Here is a 22,003-nt window from a genome sequence, read left to right on the forward strand (position 1 = left end):
TAGGTCCTTTTCTTCTCTTGTGTTTCCCACTTAGAGAAGTTCCTTTACCATTTGTTGTAGAGCTGGTTTAGTGGTGCTGAATTCTCTTAGCTTCTGCTTGTCTGTAAAGCTTTTGATTTCTCCTTCAACTCTGAATGAGATTCTTGCCAGGTAGGGTAATCTTGGTTGTAGGTTCTTCCCTTTCATCACTTTAAGTATATCATGCCACTCCCTTCTGGCTTGTAGAGTTTCTACTGAGAAATCAGCTGTTAACCTTATGGGAATTCCCTTGTATGTTATTTGTAATTTTTCCCCTGCTGCTTTCAATAATTTTTCTTTGTCTTTAATTTTTGCCAGTTTGATTATTATGTGTCCTGGTGTGTTTCTCCTTGGGTTTATCCTGTATGGGACTCTCTGTGCTTCCTGGACTTGGGTGGCTATTTCCTTTCCCATATTAGGGAAGTTTTCGACTATAATCTCTTCAGATATTTTCTCAGGTCCTTTCTCTCTCTCTTATCCTTCTGGGACCCCTCTAATGCGAATGTTGTTACATTTAATGTTGTCCCAGTGGTCTCTTAGGCTGTCTTCATTTCTTTCATTCTTTTTTCTTGATTCTGTTCCGCAGCAGTGAATTCCACCATTCTGTATTCCAGGTCACTTATCTGTCCTTCTGCTTCAGTTATTCTGCTATTGATTCCTTCTAGTGTATTTTTCATTTCAGTTATTGTATTGTTCATCTCTGTTTGTTTGTTCTTTAATTCTTCTAGTTCTTTGCTAAACATTTCTTACATCTTCTTGATCTTTGCCTCCATTCTTTTTCTGAGTTCCTGGATCATCTTCACTATCATTATTCTGAATTCTTTTTCTGGAAGGTTGCCTATCTCCACTTCATCTGGTTGTTTTTCTGGGGTTTTATCTTGTTCCTTCATCTGCTGCATAGCCCTCTGCCTTCTCATCTTTTCTGTCTTTCTGTGAATGTGTTTTTTGTTCCACAGGCTGCAGGATTGTAGTTCTTCTTGCTTCTGCTGTCTGCCCTCTGAGAAGTAAAATTTCTTAAGAAGCTACTACTAGAGATGAAGTACTACATTGTGTAGTTAGTTGTTTTAGAAAAAAAAAAGAATAACCGATCGCATCATGTATTGTAACACACGCTCTGTTATCCTCACTTAGTCTGTGACAGCCGTAACCCAAGATACCATTGCTCACAGTTTGGGGGAGGCAGAGGTGTGGTCCAGACTGAGGGCACAGAAGTAATGAGGAGGTGCTAGCTTTTGTAGGGCCAGCCTTACCCAAACAGAAAGCAAAGGTTTCCACACCAGTCGCTATCTAGAACAACCCACAATACTGTGTCTGCTCTGTGACTCAGAGGTCAGATCCAACAAAATTTCAGGTGTGGCCAGCATCCTCTGAGAAAGGGAACAGGTACATAGCACTGTGTGCACTAGTGAGGTTTAAAAGACATGCTTCACATTTGACTCATCTGGTCAAACATTAACTGAGAAATAATGCTGATGCGGGCAGGTTACACTTTGCTCCGAGCAAGCCGTGTTTCCTAGGGTAGTGCGGCCTGGCTAATCAAGCAGTGAGACGTTTGATAAGTAATGTGGATGGCACAGTCTCAGACTGTCCCGATTTGACTGTGGCTGCTCTAAGGGTTATTAAGCTAATTATTTACTGTTGTCAGTCTTTCCATAGTAATGAGTGCTAACATATATGGATCACTTACTGCGCCCTGAGCACTGGGTTAAGAGTTTCACATATGTTATGTCTCATAACAGTGCCATGGCGATTGTTATCTGTCTCGTTTTACAAGAGGAAATGAGACAAATAGCACAGGAAGGGTAGAGCCAGATTCAGACTCCGATAGTCCAAATCCAGGACTGGCCTTCTAACCCAGTGATTCTGAAAGTGTGGTCCTAAGACCAGCAGCAGCAGCATCACCAGGGAACCTATCAGAAATGCAGATTTTCTGGCCCACCCCCGACCTATGAATCACAGACTCGGAGTTGGGGCCCAGCAATCTGGGTTTTAACAAACCCTGCAGGTCATTCTGATGTTCGCTCAAGTGGGAGGACCACTGCTGTAGCCATTGTTCTCACTTCCTCTGCTTTCTTTTTTTTTAATTGAAGTATAGTTGATTTACAATGCTGTGTTAGTTTCTGGTGTACAGCAAAGTGATTCAGTTTTTATATATATATGCATATATACTATATATATATATATTCTTTTTCAGAGTCTTTTCCATTATAGGTTATTAAAACATACTGAATATAGTTCCCTGTGCTATACAGTAAATCCTTTTTGTTTATTTTATATATAGTAGTATGTCTCTGTTAATCCCAAACTCCTAATTTATTCCTCCCCACCTTCCCCCTTAGGTAACGATAGTTTTTATTTTTTTTTCTATTTCTGTGAGTCAGTTTCTGTTTGGTAAATAAGTTCATTTGTATCATGTTTTTAGATTCCACATATAAATGATATCATATGGTATTTGTTTGTAACTTTCTGACTTATTTCGCTTCCTAGAATATGATAATCTCTAGGTCCATTCATGTTACTTCAAATGGCATTATTTCGTTCTTTTTTATGGCTGAGTAGTATTCCATTGTGTATATATACCACATCTTCTTTATCCATTCATCTGTCAGTAGATATTTGGGTTGCTTCAACCTGTTGGCTGTTGTAAATAGTGCTGCCAGGAACATTGGGGTGCATGTATCTTTTCGAATGAAATGGTCTCTCTACTTTCTGTTTCATGCTGCTTTCCCTGTGCCCTGTACTAGGAGAATCAAGATGCTTTGTTTCCTGATGATGCTTTACTGTTTGCCCAGCACTGTGCTAGATTTTTCATGAACTTCAAAGTCGATGCCAAGTCACCCCATAGCCACCATTTTTTCCAGATGTACTTCCTCCTAGATGTAATTTTCCACCCTTTAAAAGTATTTTGCCTTTGCCTTTCTTCTTTGCTATGTCTAGCTTTCCCATGCCCTCGTATGTTGCAGAGGCCAAATATGAATCTTTGTAGGGCAATGGTCAGTGCTTAATTTAACCTGGTTTTCTACACCCACCACTGTCCTCCCACCCTTCTTAGTCTTATGTTTGCAGGACTAATTAACAAAAATATTCAAATTCAGTTCTAATCAGGTGATTCATACTCATGTTTGTCCATATTTGGTATATATTCTTATGAACTCCAGCTCTTTTTAGATGTTTTCCTTACCTTGTGACTGTGCAGAAATTCTGGCTAGATCTATTTACTCTTGCTTTTTTTTTTTTTTTTTTTTTTTTTTTTTTTTTTTTTTTTTTTTTTTTTTTTTTTTTTTTTTTTTTGGCTGCATTGGGTCTCCGTTGCTGTGCGTGGGCCTTTCTCTAGTTGTGGCGAGCGGGAGCCACTCCTCACTGCAGTGCGCGGGCCTCTCACTGCAGTGGCCCCTCCCGTTGCAGAGCACGGGCTCTAGGTGCACGGGCTTCAGCAGCTGCAGCAGGCGGGCTCAGTAGCTGTGGCTCGCGGGCTTAGTTGCTCCGCGGCATGTGGGATCCTCCCAGACCAGGGATCAAACCTGTGTCCCCTGCACTGGCAGGCAGATTGCCAACCACCACGCCACCAGGGAAGTCCCTTTACTCTTGCTTTCAATGGACCTTTGCATTAATAAAAATACCAAATCCATTATGTCAGGAATACTGTGAATTATATTTCTGTTTTCCAAGTGCTAGTCACTTCACTCAGTGGATCATCTCTGGGCTCAGTGAGTAGCTCTCAATTCAGGATTGCAGGCAATTAATTTACCAATAAAAGCTAGTCCAGTGCTGGTGTAGTCCTGACCTTGCCTCCTTGCCTCAGTCTACCACTCCTTTTTTCGTCCCCAGGTTTACTGGTGCCATTGGTAATCAGTCACCTTTGGCTCTGTCCTCTGACAAACCACAGTCTTGGCATTAGCTCTCAGTACACCGTATCTCCCTGTCTTGTTGGACAGAATAGCAAGCTTTGCTTTCACGATAGTATCTCTTTCTTCCTCCTTATTTACATGGCCAGTGTCATCTCCCCATCTACTGTGGGAGGAAATTAAATAGCCTTGGCACAGCCCGACAAAGGCATATTGGATGCCATCAAGCACCTTGTGTCTTCCCAGGTAATTACGCATCGATCGTTAGATGAATTGTTCTTGTATCTCCAGGGGTATTTCTACCGTGTCTGTAATTACACTTTTCTGGTTGTCCCTTTGATCTTCTGTGATCCTCCAGGTTCCATGACTTCTCAAAGACCATGCTTAATGACGCTGCTGCAGCACCTTTCAATTCAAGGATACAGATCAGATCCCTCAGGGTTTCAGTATTCTCCGTCGTTTAACAATATAATTCAACTATTTGCTGTCTTAGTTCATTGTGATTTTGGAAGTTGGCATCAGTATGCCATAGAGTAAAAATGAATGATTCTCTCCTTTCTGCGCAGTAAGAGACAAAAGGGCATGAACACAAATAGATGATTTGACCCAGCATTAAATAAAAAGGCCTTTTGAGGCACTGGCAAAAGCTCAGAGTTTTGAGCTAACTATAAGATGTCCTGAAACCGATTTTTAAGAATGGACTCTAATGTTTGTTAGTCTAACGTAGCCATTGGAAAACTATAGTCTGCCAGCTTTTTTTGTAAATAAAGTTTTATTAGAACACAGCAATGCTCATTCCTTTACATATTGTCTATGGCTGCTTTTTTGCTTCCATGTGCAGTACTTGAGACAGATTGTATGGTCCTCAAAGTATTTACTATCTAATCCTTGACAGAAAGTTTCCTGACCCCTAGTCTTGCACTTGAAGTGACTTTGAGGAGTGAGTTAATACATGTACAGCACCCAGAACAGTGCCTGGCATTTATCTATGGGAAGTATTGGTCTTTAATTTCTACCACTTCCCAAGCTCTTGTGTAAATGTTAGCCAAAAAGGGAATTTTAGACCTGTAATGTAGGATGAATTTGATCCCAAGCCATTATAAGGAACATTTTGACCTTCATATTTAACACATGTAAATCGATGAAAGAAGCCAAGGCAGTTACAATAAGAAGTTGTAAAAAAAAAAAAAAGTTGTTCTTTCCCCTGCTTTCTCACGGCCACTTCCTCCCCATCAAGAAATGGTAGCCTGTTAGAAGAGGGAGCCCAGTGCTTCATAAGCAGAAAATTGAAGAGATGTGTGGAATCTCTTTATTTGGTAACACCATCTGAACATGCAAACTAAGCTCACTTTCTTTAATTTCAGGAACAGAGCTGGTGTTACCTTCCTATTAAAAGTCTATATGTTACTGAATTCTGATTAATGATTTGCCTGCTGAAGCGTCTGGGGGAAAGAGTGCCATGTCTGTAACTTACTATGAAATACAGCCCCCCACAAATTTGGATTAGTGGATGGATAGAGGGATGAAGAAATAGATATGCCATAGAGCAAGTGTATATAGTACATTATAGAATCTAGGTGGTGCATATATGGGTGTTTGCTGTAAAAGTCTTTCAATATTTCTGCCTTTGTGAAAATTTTCATAATAAAATGTCAAGAAGAAAAACAAAGAACGTTTGTGCACGATGAGCAATGGCAGGGCATGCTCCAGCCCAGGGAACAAAAATGAAAGATAGGAGGGTGTCTCTGTGTCAGAGCTGCTGCAAACACCATAAGCTCAAGAATTTTTAATGTGGAATAATTTGTCAGAAAAAGAATTTGAAAGCAAGGACAAACATTAATAAGGCACTTTTACTCTTATTTATTACCATGTTGGGAATTGTTTGGGGGAAATGCCTGTTTCAGAAATGCTAAATTAAGTAATTTTTTTAAATAATAGAGAACAGGCTTCTGGATTTTATGGCATCATCACCATGTAGCAAAATGAATACGGGACCTGAAATCAACTAGGTTTCAACCCTGAATCTTCTGCTAACCATGGGTAGGACTGGGAGAAAATTAATTTATCACTCCGAACTGCAGCTTTCTCATCTATGAAATGGAGACAAAGATACGTAATCCACCCTCCTGGTAGAAGAATAAATATAAAAGCATTCTGAAAGCCATGAAGATGTCACCAGACAATGAGTTCTCAATGGGGGCAGTATTATGCCCAAGGAGTGGCAATTGGTTCTTCAGGGGGCTCATAAAAAAATTTTAGTATTTCAATGTATAAAGCACAGATATACATATAGAACATAAACAGGCATACAGTCTATCTGTAGTATTGAAATTTCACTGGGAAGAGATGATTAGGGAAGAAAAACAGGGAAGGTTATAATGCAAACAATATTGAGAACATTTTGCTGGATAATCTTTAATTCCTACCATCTCCTAAGTTCTGTCCCCTTTTCCTATAGGTAGCTTAATTTGATCCATCAGTTCGAGCACATCAATTTGAATTCTTACATTGAATACTTACATTTGAATCTTATATTTCTAGGAGGAGGGAGAAAAAGAAAAACTTCTGGGGAGAAGAATGAGAATGATGGACATTGTCTTTTCCAAAGCACATGTAGTACCACTTAACCCAAATACCATTAAGCTTTGAAGGAAGCAACTTGCTAACAAGAATGAGGAATTAAATGAGTGTACTCACCCAATCTTTTTCCTGCCAGAAATTTAACAGTAGCATTAGTTTTCCCTTGATTTGCTTCGATTCTATTGGGTACTTCAAGCTCTTTGAGCCTAAGAGGTACGTGGAGAATTTAAAGAGAGTTCCAAGGAGAATAATGAAGATGAATTAAGGTTTGGAAAATAGGATCTATTGGAAAAGATTAAAAGAACAAGGATTATTTAGTGTGAGGAAGAACTGGCCATCAGGTGGCACAGAGATGGCTTCTAATAGTGGAAACCTCCTATGGAGAATATTCTCAGGTTCTTATCTGTACTGAAGACCAAAGGAGGGGAAAAAGTGTATTTTGAAGCAAGAGAGATGTGAGATTAGATACTAAGATAAAATAACTGTCCATGATTAAATCCTAGACTTTGACTCTCCTTCATGGGATTTTTTCAAAATAAGGTGCCTATCTGTAGGACGTATCAGGAGGAGGGACAAGTGAACCCATCACATTTGCTTCTCCTGCCCTGGTCAGAGGCCGGCCAGCCAACCTGGCCAACGTGGCCTCCATGGGCTCTGGCTTGATGGGAAGAAAGTCATTTTTCCTGGAGCTGTGGCTTCAGGATGCCAGAGGATGAGTACCAAGCCCTAGCCAAGAGATCACAGCCAGAGCAACACACCCAGCTGGGTTGTCCATACAGGCAGTGCCAGAGGTGGGTGTTGGGTGTCAACACACGGAGCCAAGGAATTGGTGCCAGAGAAGACGTAGCAAGGAAGAGTGGGTCAAAGTGAGCTGCTGGGAAGGTGCTGTGGACCAGCTGCCGAGGAGAGTAATGCCCATGGCTAGGCTTTTAAGTGCTGTTGGAAGGCTACTGTGAGAGTGGATCAGAATCCATGGAGAAGTCCTAGGAAGTTGTTCATTCTTTCCATGTTTGGAAACTACTGCCCAAGATCATGGTTTCCACTCCTGCGTATGTGTCAGAATCCCCTGTGGAGCTTTGTAAACCTCACAGCCACCCTTGGCTCCAGCCTTAGAGATTGGGATCTAATGGGAATATCACTTAGGATTCTTTTGTGAGCAACAGAAACCAAATCTGGCTAAATTTAGGGGGAGGGGGGAAGATTGGGAAGAGAGGGTAGTGAGGAGAGTGGTTGGAAAGATATGAAGAAATTCTCTGAACAGAAAAAAAAAAAAATTGCTGAACAAGGGGCTTTGGGAAGGATCTGTGAATCAGGACATCTCCAGGGATCCAGGAAATAGGATGGCTGCACCTCTGAGCAGTAGTGGGTGGTTAGGGGCCCAGGCTCTGGGATATTATAGCCTCTGCTTTTATACCCTGTTTCTCTGTGCTTCAGTTTGCCCTTTGGAAACGGGTGTGATAGATTTTTACCTATGTGCTAGTCATGAGGACTGAATGCGTCAACATACGGCAAGAAAGCGCTTAGAACAATTCTTGGCACACAGTGAGTTCGTAATGACTATTAGCGATTTTTTTTCTTGTTGCTGTTAGGCTCTGCCATGCATGTGAATCAGCTCTAACCATTTCTCTTAATAGCTTTTCCTCAACTTGCAAATTCCAGGGTCAGAGCATCTGAGCAGCTTATATCGATTCACATGTTCACCCCTTGGCCCGAGAATGTGCAGGAATTTGATTAGCAGAATCACTGACAACCAGTCGTGGTTGTTCGCTGTGGGCTTCATCCTTCACTCTTTGGAGATTCAGAAAACTGGGAGGGGAGCAAGTTTTGTCCTATGGTGTAGAAGCATAAAGGACCAAGGTGGGAGCCAGCAGTACTGCCTATCTTGCCATGCAGGCCCCTTTTGAAATTTCAGTGAGCCCAGGAAGGGAATGTAGGGCCATTAGCAGCGCTGTCTTTCAAATAATGTATTACTTCCATTGAAGCTGAGCCCCGTATAACATATGCTGTTGGTTGCTAGGACAACAGAGGTGAAAAGACAGGAGCGCTTTCCGTAAGGAGCTCACATCCTGAGGTTGTAAAGGCCAACAATCCCAATCCTAATAAGATCATGGCCCTAACTGAGGCCTTTATAAAGTTCATAGAGAGGCTAGGAAACCATACCTAAACTGGTGTGAGTTGGCCAGGAAAGATTTTCCTACCATAGTAGCATCTTGCCTCTTAGTTTTAAGATCAGTGAGATTTTGCCAGGTTAGGGGATAGACAGGTTAGAGAGCAAGTATTAGAATTCCAGGCAGAGGAAATATCACAACCAAAGAATGGCCAAAGTCTATGAACAACCAAGGTATGAAACTACAAGGCATTCTGTATTAAGAACTGAAAACACTGGGGAACGAGGATGTGGTGGAGCAGGAGTGTGTGTGCTAAGGACTGTCGACTGAAAAAAACGCACAACCTGGAAGTTGAGAATTATGTTTTATTTGGCAGACAAACTGAGGACTTAAGCCTGGGAGACAGCCTCTCATATGGCTCTGAGGAACTGCTCTGAAGAAGTAAGGCAGGATCTGGAATATATAGGAGTTTTTGCCAAAAAAAAAAAAACCCCAAAAAACAAACAAAAAAAAGGTAGTTGGAACATCAAAAGGTTACTAATTAAAGAAAGGAAGATTCTGTATTCTATTCATTTATTCATTCAATAAATATTTATTGAGCACCTACTATATACCAGCTCTGTTCGAGACTCTGGAGATACAGCAGTGAGCAAAACACAAAAATCTCTGCCCTTGTGTAGTTTCTATTTGAATGGGAGAGACTGGCAAAAAGCACACAATTAAAATATATAGTTGGCAAAAAGCCCACAATTAAAATATATAGTATCTCAGATGATGATAAATGTAGTGGACAAAAATAAACCAGAGAAGAGATATGGGGTCTGCCAAAGAAAGGAGGCGCCACTTTTAAGTAGAATAGTCTGGGAAGGCCCCACTAAGTTGTGTGGTTTTGACCACATGGCAGTGAAGAATTAGGAGCAGAGAGTAACGCAATGAGATCTGCATTTTCTGCCCTCAGTGTGAAAGATAAGTTGGAAGATGATTAAAGTGCAGACAGGGAGACCCCTGTAAAAAGACAATTTCAGTGGTCCAAGTGACTATGTAGTGCAGTGAACATGAGGAAGAAGAAAGAGCATTTCAAGAGCAATTAAGAAATTACATACAATGGACAGGACTTAATGACAGTGGGGCTGGGAAAGAGGAAGGAATCTGGGATGACAATTTCTGGCTTGGGCACTGGGTGGCTGATGCCCTGAGTAGTACCATTCACTCGGATGGGGAGAAAAGGAGGTTGGCCATCAGATGTGGTGAACAGATACCAGTAAGTTCCCTACATACGAACGAGTTCCGTGATGAGGGCACATTCGTTAAGTCCAATTTGTTCGGAAGTCCAACAAAGTTAGCCTAGGTACCCAACTAACACACTCGGCTATATATACTGTACTGTAATAGGTTTATAATACTTTTCACACAAATAAAACATAAAAAACAAGCAAACAAAAAAGAAAGAAAACATTTTTAAGCTTACAGTACAGTACCTTGAAAAGTACAGTAGTGCAGTACAACAGCTGGCACACAGGGGCTGGCGTCGAGTGAACAGGCAAGACGGGTTACTGACTGGAGGAGGGAAAGGAGGTGGGAGATGGTAGAGCTGACGGATCGTCAGCAACAGGAGACGGAGGGCAAGCTGCAGTTTCACTCACGCCTGACGTGGACGGCACGGGTTCTGGTTCCTTGCTGGGACCAGATGCACGTTCGCATTTTTCAGAGTTCGCACCTTGAAGGTTCGTGTGTAAGCCCACCCAGGTCTCCAGAATGGGAGGGTTGAGGGGTTTAACAACTGAAGATCAACCCACCTTCTACAGCAGAGTCGGTGTTTTCTGTGAGTGCACCATCTCTTTTGTTCCCTGGACAATTTCCCTTCCTCTTGGTGTAGGAGCAGGTTATGGGCTCTGGTGTCAATCGGATGTCGGGTTGGATTCATCTCCACGCCGCTGTGTGATCTTCAGGTGATGTAGTCACAGGGGCCCCCCTCTTCTCCTCTGTGGACTAGGAATGCCAGTCTCTACATAACTCACCTGTTGGGAGAACTGAAGCACACACACTGAAGGCACCTGTGAGGTGTTGCCTCCTCCTCCGCTCCTCCTGGGCTGTGCCCTCAGTGGGGTTCTGGGTCAGGGTCAGTAAGTCTGAACCTGGAGAAACCCAGAGCCAGGAGCAAAGGGCTGAATGTACAAGGCATGGGTATTTGTATGAGTGTGTGTCTGGGTGTAGTCACCCTTCCAGTACTTTTCAAATCCAAATATAAGGAATTTGGGCAAGTCACCTTCCTCTTTTATGATGCTTGTTTTGTAAAGGTGCTTATATAACTAAACCTGGGAAATCAGGACATCGCTGAGGTACTAGACAGCCATTCAATGCTTCACCCCCACCCCACCCCACCCCCGAGTGCGCTCTGTGACACTGGGAGTGTGAGTGGTGGAAGTTTTGTTTCCAGCCCAGGGATCAGGGCATAGTTTCAAAGCAACATGCTGTGGTGTGGGGTCCCATGGCGTAAGGGATTTATTTATTTATTTATTTATTTTAAAAAATAGATCTTTATTAGAGTATAATTGCTTCATAATACTGTGTTAGTTTCTGTTGCACAACAAAGTGAATCAGTCATTTGCATACACATGTCCCCATATCCCCGCCCTCTTGAGCCTCCCTCCCATCCTCCCTATCCCACCCCTCTAGGTGGTCACAAAGCAGCGAGCTGATCTCCCTGTGCTATGCGGCTGCTTCCCACTAGCTTACTGTTTCACATTCGGTAGTGTATATATATATCAGTAAGTTCACATGTATGCATATCGTGGTTGATATTCTTGAATAATATCTTAAATTTTTTTCTTTAGTGTTTTTCATATTTTAGATTGTTTATAATTTTCCCAAGGTGGGGAGGGAGGTTGGTTCCCTTATTATCTGATTGAGCTGTTAGCCTATTCAGTTTTGTATTTATCTGAGCTATTTCCCTGAGTAGTTGGAGGTATTTCTGTCTTTTCTTAAAAGCTGCTCTTATAAATTATCAGTATTATCAAAAACAAGTATTACCTCTTTCCTTCCTTTTACTGCATTTTATTTTATGTTTTTAAAGTATTTGTTGCTTATTTGCATTTTAGTTAAAAGAATGTTGTTTACTGATCTTCCTTGGGAATACTCAGGAGTTCAAAGTTCTTTTAGTCTAAAGTAGGGTTTCTCAACCTCAACATTATAGACATTTTGGGTGTTCTGACCTGTGTATTTGTAGGATGTTTACCACCATCCCTGGACTCCTACCCGCTGGATGTCAGTGGCACCCTCCCCCTAGTCATGACAATCAAAACTGTCTCCAGACATGGCCACATATCTCCTGGGGGATAAAAAACACCTCCCCTCCCAGTTGAAAACCACTGGTCTATGAAAAGTCTTTTTAATTGTTCTAATATTGTCACTGATTTTTAAATCCTAATTCCTGGAAAAATATGAGAAATAAAGGAGGAGAAGGCAGAAAACAAACCAAATGAATGGAAACTGCTCTGGTCCTGAGCACGCAACCTGATATTGTGCGCATCTACATGTTAGCAGAATGTTTATAGTAGGTTACTAAGGCGCCCGACTTGTGGGTACTTACGTAACTTAGGAAAACCATTGGTAATCTTTTAAGGAGGTTTATTACAGAAAGACTGGTCAGTAGACTTTTTATAATACACTCTAATCAAGACAGGAAGGAATGCACCTCCTCAGCACACCATCAGAATCCTGGAAAGGTTAAAGTAATGCCGTGAGGGAAACTAGAGAAAAGAAAGCGGAGATTTCAAGTTTGCTCAATTTTCATTCTATACTATGCAATCTGACCACAAGAATGTAAATTTCAGTACTTGCGTTTTCTTTCTCTCCCTTTCAACAGAGATCTTTGATTTCTAATTAGAAGGGAATAATCCATATTTATTTTTTTCTGGATGAAATTGCCCCAGTATCACCAATACAAATCCCCCCATCAAAAGCCTTTTCTCCTACACTTGATCTGTATCTCAGAGAATCCAGCAGTCTAGCTGCCCTGTGTAGGAGGTTGCTAAATTGGGTTTTTAAATTATTTCTATTAAGCAAAAACTTAACACATACCAGCTGCTGAGGGATTATAAAAGCTTAGTTTTTTCAATAATTGGAAACCTTGTTTACAGGGGACTCACAATATTCTTTAAATGCCTTTGTGTTGAATATAAAAGAACTTGTGTTTATCTAGGCAATGATAATCTGACTATAAAGCAAACTCATTTAAGGCTTATGCTTCCTGTCTCTCACTGTGCAGCTGTCACCCTACTGTTCTTTCAAGCTTTGCAAAATGCTGAGAATTTTTCCTTAAAATTAGAAGAATAAATTGAAAAACAAACCAGGTAGTTTGGAATACATAAATCACAGGGAACTCGTCAAGAGACCCAAAATATCACAACATCTAGGCAAATTTATTCCAAGTTCTCACTTGTTAACTCATTGACAGAAGTCCAAGGAGATTTTAAGGAGTTCAGTCCTGGCAAAGAAAAATCAAGGACAATTCAGATAATTCAGTCTGAAACCAGTCCGTAGAATTTTGGTAGCCAATGAAGCCATCAACATTGATCGGCATCTGCTGTGGAGAAGCTGGGAAGCACAGTATTGTAGTTAAAGGTATGTGTGCTGAGTCCAAAGCCACTTACTAGGTCTGTGACCTCAAGCTAGTTATTTGAGGGCTTTGTGTAAAATAATCGCACTCACTTCCCTCATAGGTTTGTTTGGAGGCTTAAATGAGATCAACAAGTGAAACCCTAAGGACGGTTCCTGGCACAGAATAGCCACTCAGTAAATGTTAGCCTATTACCTCAACTTTTTTGTCAAGCCCTACCCGTTTTTACATGCATTATCTCACCTAATCTTTGAAAGAGCCTTATTAAAATAGTACATCTTTATAACTCCAGTTTTATTGAAAGTCGAGGGAAATGAGATGCAAAGAAGTCTAATAACCTATTCAGGGTCACACAGCAATTGAATTGACAGCGGGGCTCTTCGTTCATGATCTTTGTCTCATTCTGCAAACATTTAATGAGTACAGGCACCCTTTGCTCTCAGAACAATCACTCTCCGAATATTTGCTGTAACAACTTACAGAAGGTTTTAGCCAAAATCATTCTCCCAGTTAAAAACCTGCTGTCACAAGTTCTCCTATGTGTGACGTCTTCTCAAACTTCAATGTGTATTATGACTCCCCTTCGAAATGCACATTCTGCATTTCTCACAAGCTCCAAGGTGATGCCAATGCTGTCGGTCCCCAGATCACACGTTGAGTAGCAGGAAAGCTAGGTGATGCAAGAGGGGCTCCTCTCATACCTCAGAGTCCTCCTGTTCTACCTCCTGTTTAAACATATTGCGCATTATACCCATAACTCCCCCCACTTTCCCCTGAGGGTTTAGCTTCTCAGTATTTGTTTGGGCCAGGTACCTGGGGGCACTACCAGTTCAGGCCTGATTTAGATAGTATCTTTCAAATCTTTGGCAATATTATTTCATTGTTTTTTTTATTATAGAACATTCTCAGTGTAGAAGGATAATGAAATTCCTATTCTGTTCAGCTGCGGACTGTACATAAACATACCTATTAATTACATCTTGAAGTGTTAAACAGTTACATAATTGGAGTTTAAATATATTATGCAGAAATTCTTATCAGATTGTTATATAATTATTTAAAAGAATTTTAGTAATATCTGGGACACTGCTACTTTTGGATGCTCTAAGAATGAATTATTATTTTTTTCCATTTAAAATAATGGAATATAGGCTCTTGCTATTTGAAACTCTGCTGCCCAACACATTTTTAGGAATGGATTTGATTCAGATAACAAGAGGTTCCTGCATTCACTCTGACATCAGGTGAAATCCTAGGAATACAATGATGATGAAGACAAAAATGGCTGCTTCAAAACACTCACAGAATAGTTAGAGAAGAACCAGCCCAGTAAAGATTTAAAATATGGTGAGATGTCGAGTTTTTCAGCAGAGATCAGTAAAAGGAGCTTTAAGAGCACAGAAAATAATGGGCCTACCTCTTCCTTCTCTACACAGGAGGGTCTCTCTGGGCACCAGTAATAGCTAATATTCATTGAATATCTCTGTACTCCAGGCACTGTTGCAACCATGTTGCATGTATTTACTCAATTATTACAACTCAGTGAAGCAGGTATTTTTGTTATCATCCCCATTTTAAAGATGAGGAAACTGAGTAACAGAGAGATTAGTAACCTGCTTATGGACACACTGATCTGGCCTCAAAGACAGGCAGTCTGAGTGTAGAGCCCACGCTTTCAACCATCTTGTGATCCGCCTTTATGTTATTAAAAGAAAGTTCAGGATCTTAAAATAAGAACATACAAAAAACGCTGGACTGTTGAGCGGGGGGTTGGGTGCATTGTATGGACAGGGCTAGACAGAACTAGAACCATCTTCAGTAGTCACAGTACTGGCAATAATTATATATGAGGTGTGACTATAAAGTCATGAAATAGCTTAACATATATTACGTGAGGGTGGTCCCTTTCCAATCAGTCATCTTGGGAAGCTGTGCTTTTATTCCACCAATTTCCCATTGCCTAGAGTGTGCTGGGAATGCTCTTCTAAAGAACCTTCAGAATAAGTCACGGTGCAAATCTTAGTATCTTAGGATCATGCCTCATTTTTGTCTCAGATGTGTTTCCAAGTCGGATCACTCACCCTATTTACTGAATTTGGCTCTGAATAACGTATACCTGTTTGCCACAATAACATCCACTCTCAAATCCATTCTCAAAAAATAAATGTATGTTTCTATTTACCAGGTGATTCTGAAACTTTACTGTATGCTTAAATATCATCCAGGGGAACTTGATTAAATAACACATTAAAGCCCCACCCTAAGTAATTCTGATTCAGTTTGTCTGAGGAAAGGATCAGGATCCTGCAGTCTTTAACGGGCATCCTGAAGACCACACTTTGAGAAATGCAGCTCTAAGTATATCCAAGAAAAAGGGTAGTGATTCTTAAGGCAGTTCCAAAAGAGGAATTCCAAAAGTGTTCTCATCAACAGTGACATCAGTGTCATGTATCACCTACCTTGAGGGACTATTCTCCTGTACATGATGCTTACTTAGAATATGATGTTCAGTTATATTTATAAAAAGAATCAGCCACCATTCTTCACAGTCACACCACACACACCCAATTCACCTGTGTCTTGGGCAGGACACATTTCAGGTGTTCGTTTGCTCACCGATCTACTTGGTATCCTCCTTTTGCAAAAAGAGGTGTTCCTTTCAGAACCAGGTAGATCATGAAAGGATCCAGTATTGGAAGATCCAGCAATATGTATACAAATTATTACTTTTTTGTCCTGAAAAGGGTGGGCTTCTTTCACTTCTTGGAGCTGGATCACTAAACCCCAAGAGCAGGCATTGCAGATCCGATTTCTGTTAGTCATATCCTCAAAGACCAGTTTCACCAAGGTGATGGGTTATCCTAGGATAATCACAGTGGCAGGGAAGTTCCAGAACCAACTTTCCTTCATGTTGGGATATGTTACATTTTTGTCCCTTCCTGAATCCACATGAATACCTAAATTAGCCCTCCATTTTTTGTCAAGTTGCCTGATTTTAACAAGCATAATTCTCAATGAAAATGCAAGAACTTCTGAGCTGCCTTACTTTTTATTTATCAATTGTCCTCTGTCTCATTCACTGAAGAGAATCTCATACACCTGGAAATTGAAATCCAACGCTATGGCTTCTTTAATAAAACAAATCTGCATTTCACAGGTGGGTCCTGACTCCATCAGTGTCTAATGTGGGGCAGCTCCTTTAAGGCCTTACTCCATCACAGGGTAGAGGTTCTAGTTTCTCTAGTCAGGTCCCTTGTCCCTTGGAGCCCTGACATCAGCCGACTGTATTTTGTCTGGACCCGAGGATCCCAAATTATCCGCCTTAAAAAAATGTGCACATTCTATGATTTTTCTGGGGTCGTTTAACTTATATTAAGCTCTTGAGTGGTTAAAAGCTTACTGAACGGTGGAGAGAAGGACTTCATTTAGATTCCCGTGAGCAAAAGTTTAGGAGAGGAAGAGGTGACAGTTGTATTTTTTTTTTTTTATCCCAGTCTTTCTCTCTCTCTTTAACATTAACAAGGAAGCTATGTTTTCTTTAAGAGCAACAGAGACAACACAGGGATGACAGGTTGAATCAGATCACTATCAAAACAGCCTGGACAGTGGGAGCAGTGATCAGATGACTGCCCACATCCTCTGTCTTCGCTCTCTCTTACTTCCACGTTTCCTCTCTTCCTATGTAGGGTTGCCAGATTTGGAAAAAATGAAATAAAAACAGGATGCCTAGTTAAATTTGAATTTCAGCTAAATAAAGAATAATATTCTAGTATACGTTTTGTGCAATATTGGGGACCTATTGTACGGCCCTATTCCACGTGTAGTCTCTCCCACACAATTCAGTGCTCTTGTTTTATTTTCTTGCAGTTTTCATATGCAGATTTGTTCTTCAACTGGATCAAAGGGTCCTGCAGGCGGGATCTTATTTGGTATTCCTCAAGGCACCCTAGATATTGACTTCCCTATTTGGGGGCCTATGTTAGATTTTTCAAGTGTTTCCTCTTACTGCAAGTACAGAACACCCCTGAGCTCCTTATATCTTTCCTCTCACACCTGTGAGGTCATCACTTCACGAACAATGACAGGGCTGAGCACAGAGCTCCGAACATAAGTGTACCATATATTTTTATGAATGATGGATGAACTGAAAGCAATTTGTTGTCTTCTTAAGAGTCAGTTAAATTAACTACTTACCTGCACACCAGGAGTTCGTAGTAAGCTCCATCTACCATGCTGTCCATCTGGGAAATTAATTACCCTTCTCTTATTATAGTCTACCACCCTTTTGTTTTTTTATTAATCTCAAGGAAATATTTTCCTTTTCAACTGATAGAGTCAATATTCAATAGAACAAGGGTTGTGAGGGAGAGGGGTCAGACTACATGGATAACCCCAAATTATAATTAAAACTGTAGTCATTTCTTTCTTATGCAAAGACAGGTTAACAGTGTTCTGAGGCCCAACTGGGTAGTTAGGCTTGATTATTCGGCAGCTGCTGATTAGGGCTGATTCCCCCTTACCAACTAACGGTATTTTAAATTTCTCTAAATTACCTGAGTCCTTTGGAGGCAAATAAAACTTGTCTTTCACATATTAAAAAAAAAAAAAAAATTACCCTTCTCTTTTGGAAAGATAAGAGGATGGAGGAAGGGAATGGGGTTGGTAGGTACACCTAGATTTGCAAATCTGTGTTATGGCTCAGCCAAAAAGATGGAAATAAAATTGTCCTGATAAATAGGGAGTCATTTCAAAATGTGGAACATTGACTCTCAAAGAAAGGACAGATATCTTGCATATTATATATTACCTACTTCCATCAGCTTTTCTAAAATTCTAAATTTCTTCTATGGCATGTTGGTGTTGCAGCCACATTATCTACAGTATCCTGAGAGTAAGAAAGAACTGTGAAAGCCAGTGGAACAATATAAATGACAAAATGTTCAACTCACATTCAAAAGCTTTCCAGCATGTAGAGTAATCAGATAACAAGGTGCCTTTTTACACACTTTGTGCTTCGATTAATCATATCATTTAGATCTTCCTTCATAAATGACACACAGCAGGCTTCAAACCTTAAAGAGTGATGAATGCCCTCTCTTGGTTCAGTGCTTTTCAGGTATAAAACGCACAGAAGAGTGAACACATATTTAGAAGTATCTAGATGATTAGTTTTATGCCAGCTAGGCTTGTCCAAGGCAGGCTTGTCAAGATGGTCCGCAGAGACCCGGCTCCCCCTTTTGAACCTTTTCCTCTAGTCCATACCTCCCTACTGCCCACTCAGGTCCCCTGCATCCTTTGGAGAGTAAAGATAGGCCGGGAAACTGCCTTCAAATCCCACCACGGTGCCCTGCTGAGAAAACTGCCCATTTGACTGTAGACAGAAATGACTGTAAATGAAATAGCTGCCCAGCTCACCCTAGTAAACAAACATGATCTTGCTGTTATAACCATCGGTGAAATCCATAACTTCATGTAGCTCTACGTGTTCTCAGTGTCCCTGGAATCAGACCAGAAGAATAAAAGCTGAACATGAGAATTCATGTTAATTTCTTACCAACTCCAACACCTTGAATGTAAGAAAACAAAGTTCATATGAAAGTAGATTATCGCATATATGTGGCAGAAATCCAACGTGATAACCCCAAGACTCAAGATGTGATTGAAAAATCTTTTCTGGAATGTTTATGCTTTTCAGTCAGCTCATAAATCTTATCCTCCAAAGCTTGTACCTCTGGTGTCAAGTGAATTTTAGCCCATTCACCATTTGATGAAAAAAATAAGAATGTTAGGATATTGATTTTATCGGGAAAGAGACCAAATTAAACTTATTTTTTAATCCGGGTGCACTCCCCATTTTTATTATAAATACATAATGAAACAATTAGGTGAAGATTGAAATAAACGTTTGTGTTTTATTCATGCTAAAAGTATTTGTTCTGTCCTTCAGGATGAAGCCTTGTAATACTTTTATAAATTCCTTAATATTAAAATAAGCCTTACTGTGTTTCCTTCAAAAATTTTTTTATTGGGTGATTGAGTTTGGGTGGGGAGTGAGCCTAATGATTAGAGAAATATGGCAGTTCTAGGTCATTTTTACTCAAGAGAGTGGAATGTGTTGCTTAACTCCAGAGTGTCTTAGATCTCTGATTTGGGGAATAAAAACTGGAATAAAATTATTCCCAGGACTCTAGCTCTGTTTATTTGAATAGTATTTTTATCTATCTGATTTGAATTCAAATGCATTACTAACACTTTTCTTCTTTTCGATATAGGTGGGAAACAGACCAAAATATTATGGAAGAGAGTATGTATTATGCTATTCATTGTTTTAATAATGTAATAAGTAGTCACTTCCTATGTCATTTAAATATTAAATATTAAAATTTTTCCAATATGTAGTCTTCATCAAATGTCCATTGTGCAAGAGTTTAATAATAAGGATAAATGCAATCAGATCCCTTTGTACTGAATTTTCTTATAATATTCAGGTGCTTGGCTTCATGAATGTGGGAGGGAGAGTATCTCCTGCTACATTCAGTTCTCTTCACAAAAGCAGCCACTGAGTGCCTGGCAAGTATTTGAAACGTAAGGCGTAAGGCGGCGTTTTTCATAACTGTGGCTCTCTTAGTATTTCATTTCACTTTTACTTCAATACTATATAAACAGCTAGGGTGTCAAAGAATGTAAACTGAGGCTGAATTCCTTACTTTCATCTACCTCAGTAAACACAACACTCAGGAAAGTCGTCCCATTTCCTTGCAGTCTCCTAAAACCAAAATGATGATTTCTCTTGACATGGATCTATTAGCCAAATTGCCTTAATACCATAATTATGATTTCCCCCATTTTCCTCTGTTTTTTTTAAGATTTTTTTTTTAATGTGGACCATTTTTAGTCTTTATTGAATTTGTTACAATATTGCTTCTGTTTTATGTTTTGGTTTTTTGGCCACAAGGCATGTGGGATCTTAGCTCCCCGACCAGGGATCGAACCCACACCCCCTGCATTGCAAGGTGAAGTCTTAACCACTGGACCGCCAGGGAAGTCCCCCCCATTTTCCTCTTAATTTCATCTCTTGTTTAACTTTCTCAGAAACCTACTGCAAAGCAAATACGCATTACCATAAAAATAGCTGGCAGTCTCAGCCTGTGGCATGGTGCACAGCTCACAGCAGGCAGAACCACCCAGACAGAGCAAAGGGCGGAGGCGGAGGCGGGGAGGATGTCAGTCAGATGCACAATTCGATTTTCTTCCCATGTCCCACCTGGAGGCATTATAAGGTTAAAGTCTCTTTCAGCTCCCAGAGCTCTCCCAGCCAATCCAAAACCTCCTTCCTGTATTCCCTTACCCATCAGAGCTTCACTTCCGTGATGAATGACCCTCTTATTTGTCCCAGTTCAGCAGCCTACTTCCTAACTGCCACGGCTGCGTTTCTGAACCTTCCTACTGGGCCTTGGGAATTCAGCTGGGGGCTCTGGAATACCTGCCTGCATCACTGGCCTCCTCTCCCATGTCCCTAACATCTAACCTGGTTGTAATAGGACTTATTTTTCTTCAGTATACTGATTTGGATTTTGCTCATAGAGCAAAAGAAAAGAGAATTAATTTTAAAAAGAGAAAATGAAAATCTATTCTATACTTCTCAAACAGAACATTTTAGTACATGAATTCCAAAAGAAACTCTATTTATTGTTTCCTTCCCTTTTTTGCATAAAAGTTTTGTTGAATAACCTTCTAGTTTTCATAGTCCAACCTCCCCCCCCCCATCTACATAAACTATAGAGTGAAACGAGACCAAAGAAACATTTTCTTAACCATAAAAAAAGGAATATATGGTATTAGAGGAAAGTTAGCTTAAAAACTTCATATTCTGTGTTTCCCTTTCTTTTTTAAAAATGAAAGTTTTTGTTGTTCCATTCAAAAAGTAAGACATGCTCTATTCAGGAAACATATATGCATATTTTTTTCCTAGAAAGAATCACAAAAAAGTGTGTTCAATAGATACCATTAGGGAAATGGAATTTTTATTTCTCTACTGTTTACATTTTTATTTCTTTCGTGCCTTTTAACTTTCAAATTTTGAATTTTCCCACTGTGGGTAGGTATTACTTTTGTTCTTAAAAAGTTAATCAATTAATGCCCAATTAATTTGGGAAAATTAGAGCATATAGGAATCTACAAGGTTGGAAACACCATAGCCCCACCATGAAAGAGAAGCATTGTTAACTTTTTCCCCTTCATCTCTTTCTTCCCAGTCTTTGTGCAGGCTCTTTTTTTTTGAAAAGTTGGGATCATAGATATATACATGATGGGTAGTTTTAAATCCATGCCTAAAGGGGCTGATGAGCCACACACTGGGTCTTCAGATGCACAAGATTGTCATTTTCTTCTTTTGAACAATTGAATTTAACTTAGTTCTTGACACCTGACATCTGCTGCTGGCCATCCCTGAAACACGTCCATTCAAGGGAGTTCAAACAAAGCTGCTTTCAGGTTAACTGCCTATTTGGGATATTCCTTTTCCCAGTTTTTTTTTTTTTTTTTTGCCCTTCTCCCCCCAGAGAGTGACCTGGGTCAGGGGTGTCAGGTTTCTGTGCCCTTCGCTGCGTGTGCCTCTTTCTGCTATGGTCACCCCCTGCCCTGCCCTGTCAGGTTGTATCCTGGACATCCCAGCCTCAAACCTCTTGTGGCACCAGCTTTTGTCCTCTCTGATGTGGGAAACTTTCCAATGCCCTCTGCCCCTCTATCCTCTCCATGTCCCTCCCACCTCTCTCTCTCTCTCTCTTTCTCTCTCTCTCTCTCTCTCTCTCTCTCTCTCTCTCTCTCTCTCTCTC

At 40.4% G+C, this 22,003-nt stretch overlaps 1 protein-coding gene across 1 annotated transcript in view; it reads left to right on the forward strand.

Moving 5' to 3' along the window:
* LOC103069777 (beta-chimaerin-like) overlaps positions 1 to 22,003 on the forward strand; it is a 116,629-nt gene that overhangs the window by 65,542 nt on the left and 29,084 nt on the right. Inside the window, exon 5 of the mRNA XM_007466124.1 lies at positions 19,442 to 19,473. Coding sequence (XP_007466186.1) covers positions 19,442 to 19,473 — 32 coding nt within the window. The remainder of the gene's footprint in view (positions 1 to 19,441; positions 19,474 to 22,003) is intronic.

This window comes from Lipotes vexillifer, unplaced genomic scaffold, assembly GCF_000442215.2.
Source record: "Lipotes vexillifer unplaced genomic scaffold, Lipotes_vexillifer_v1.1 scaffold150, whole genome shotgun sequence".
NCBI lineage: Eukaryota > Metazoa > Chordata > Mammalia > Artiodactyla > Lipotidae > Lipotes > Lipotes vexillifer.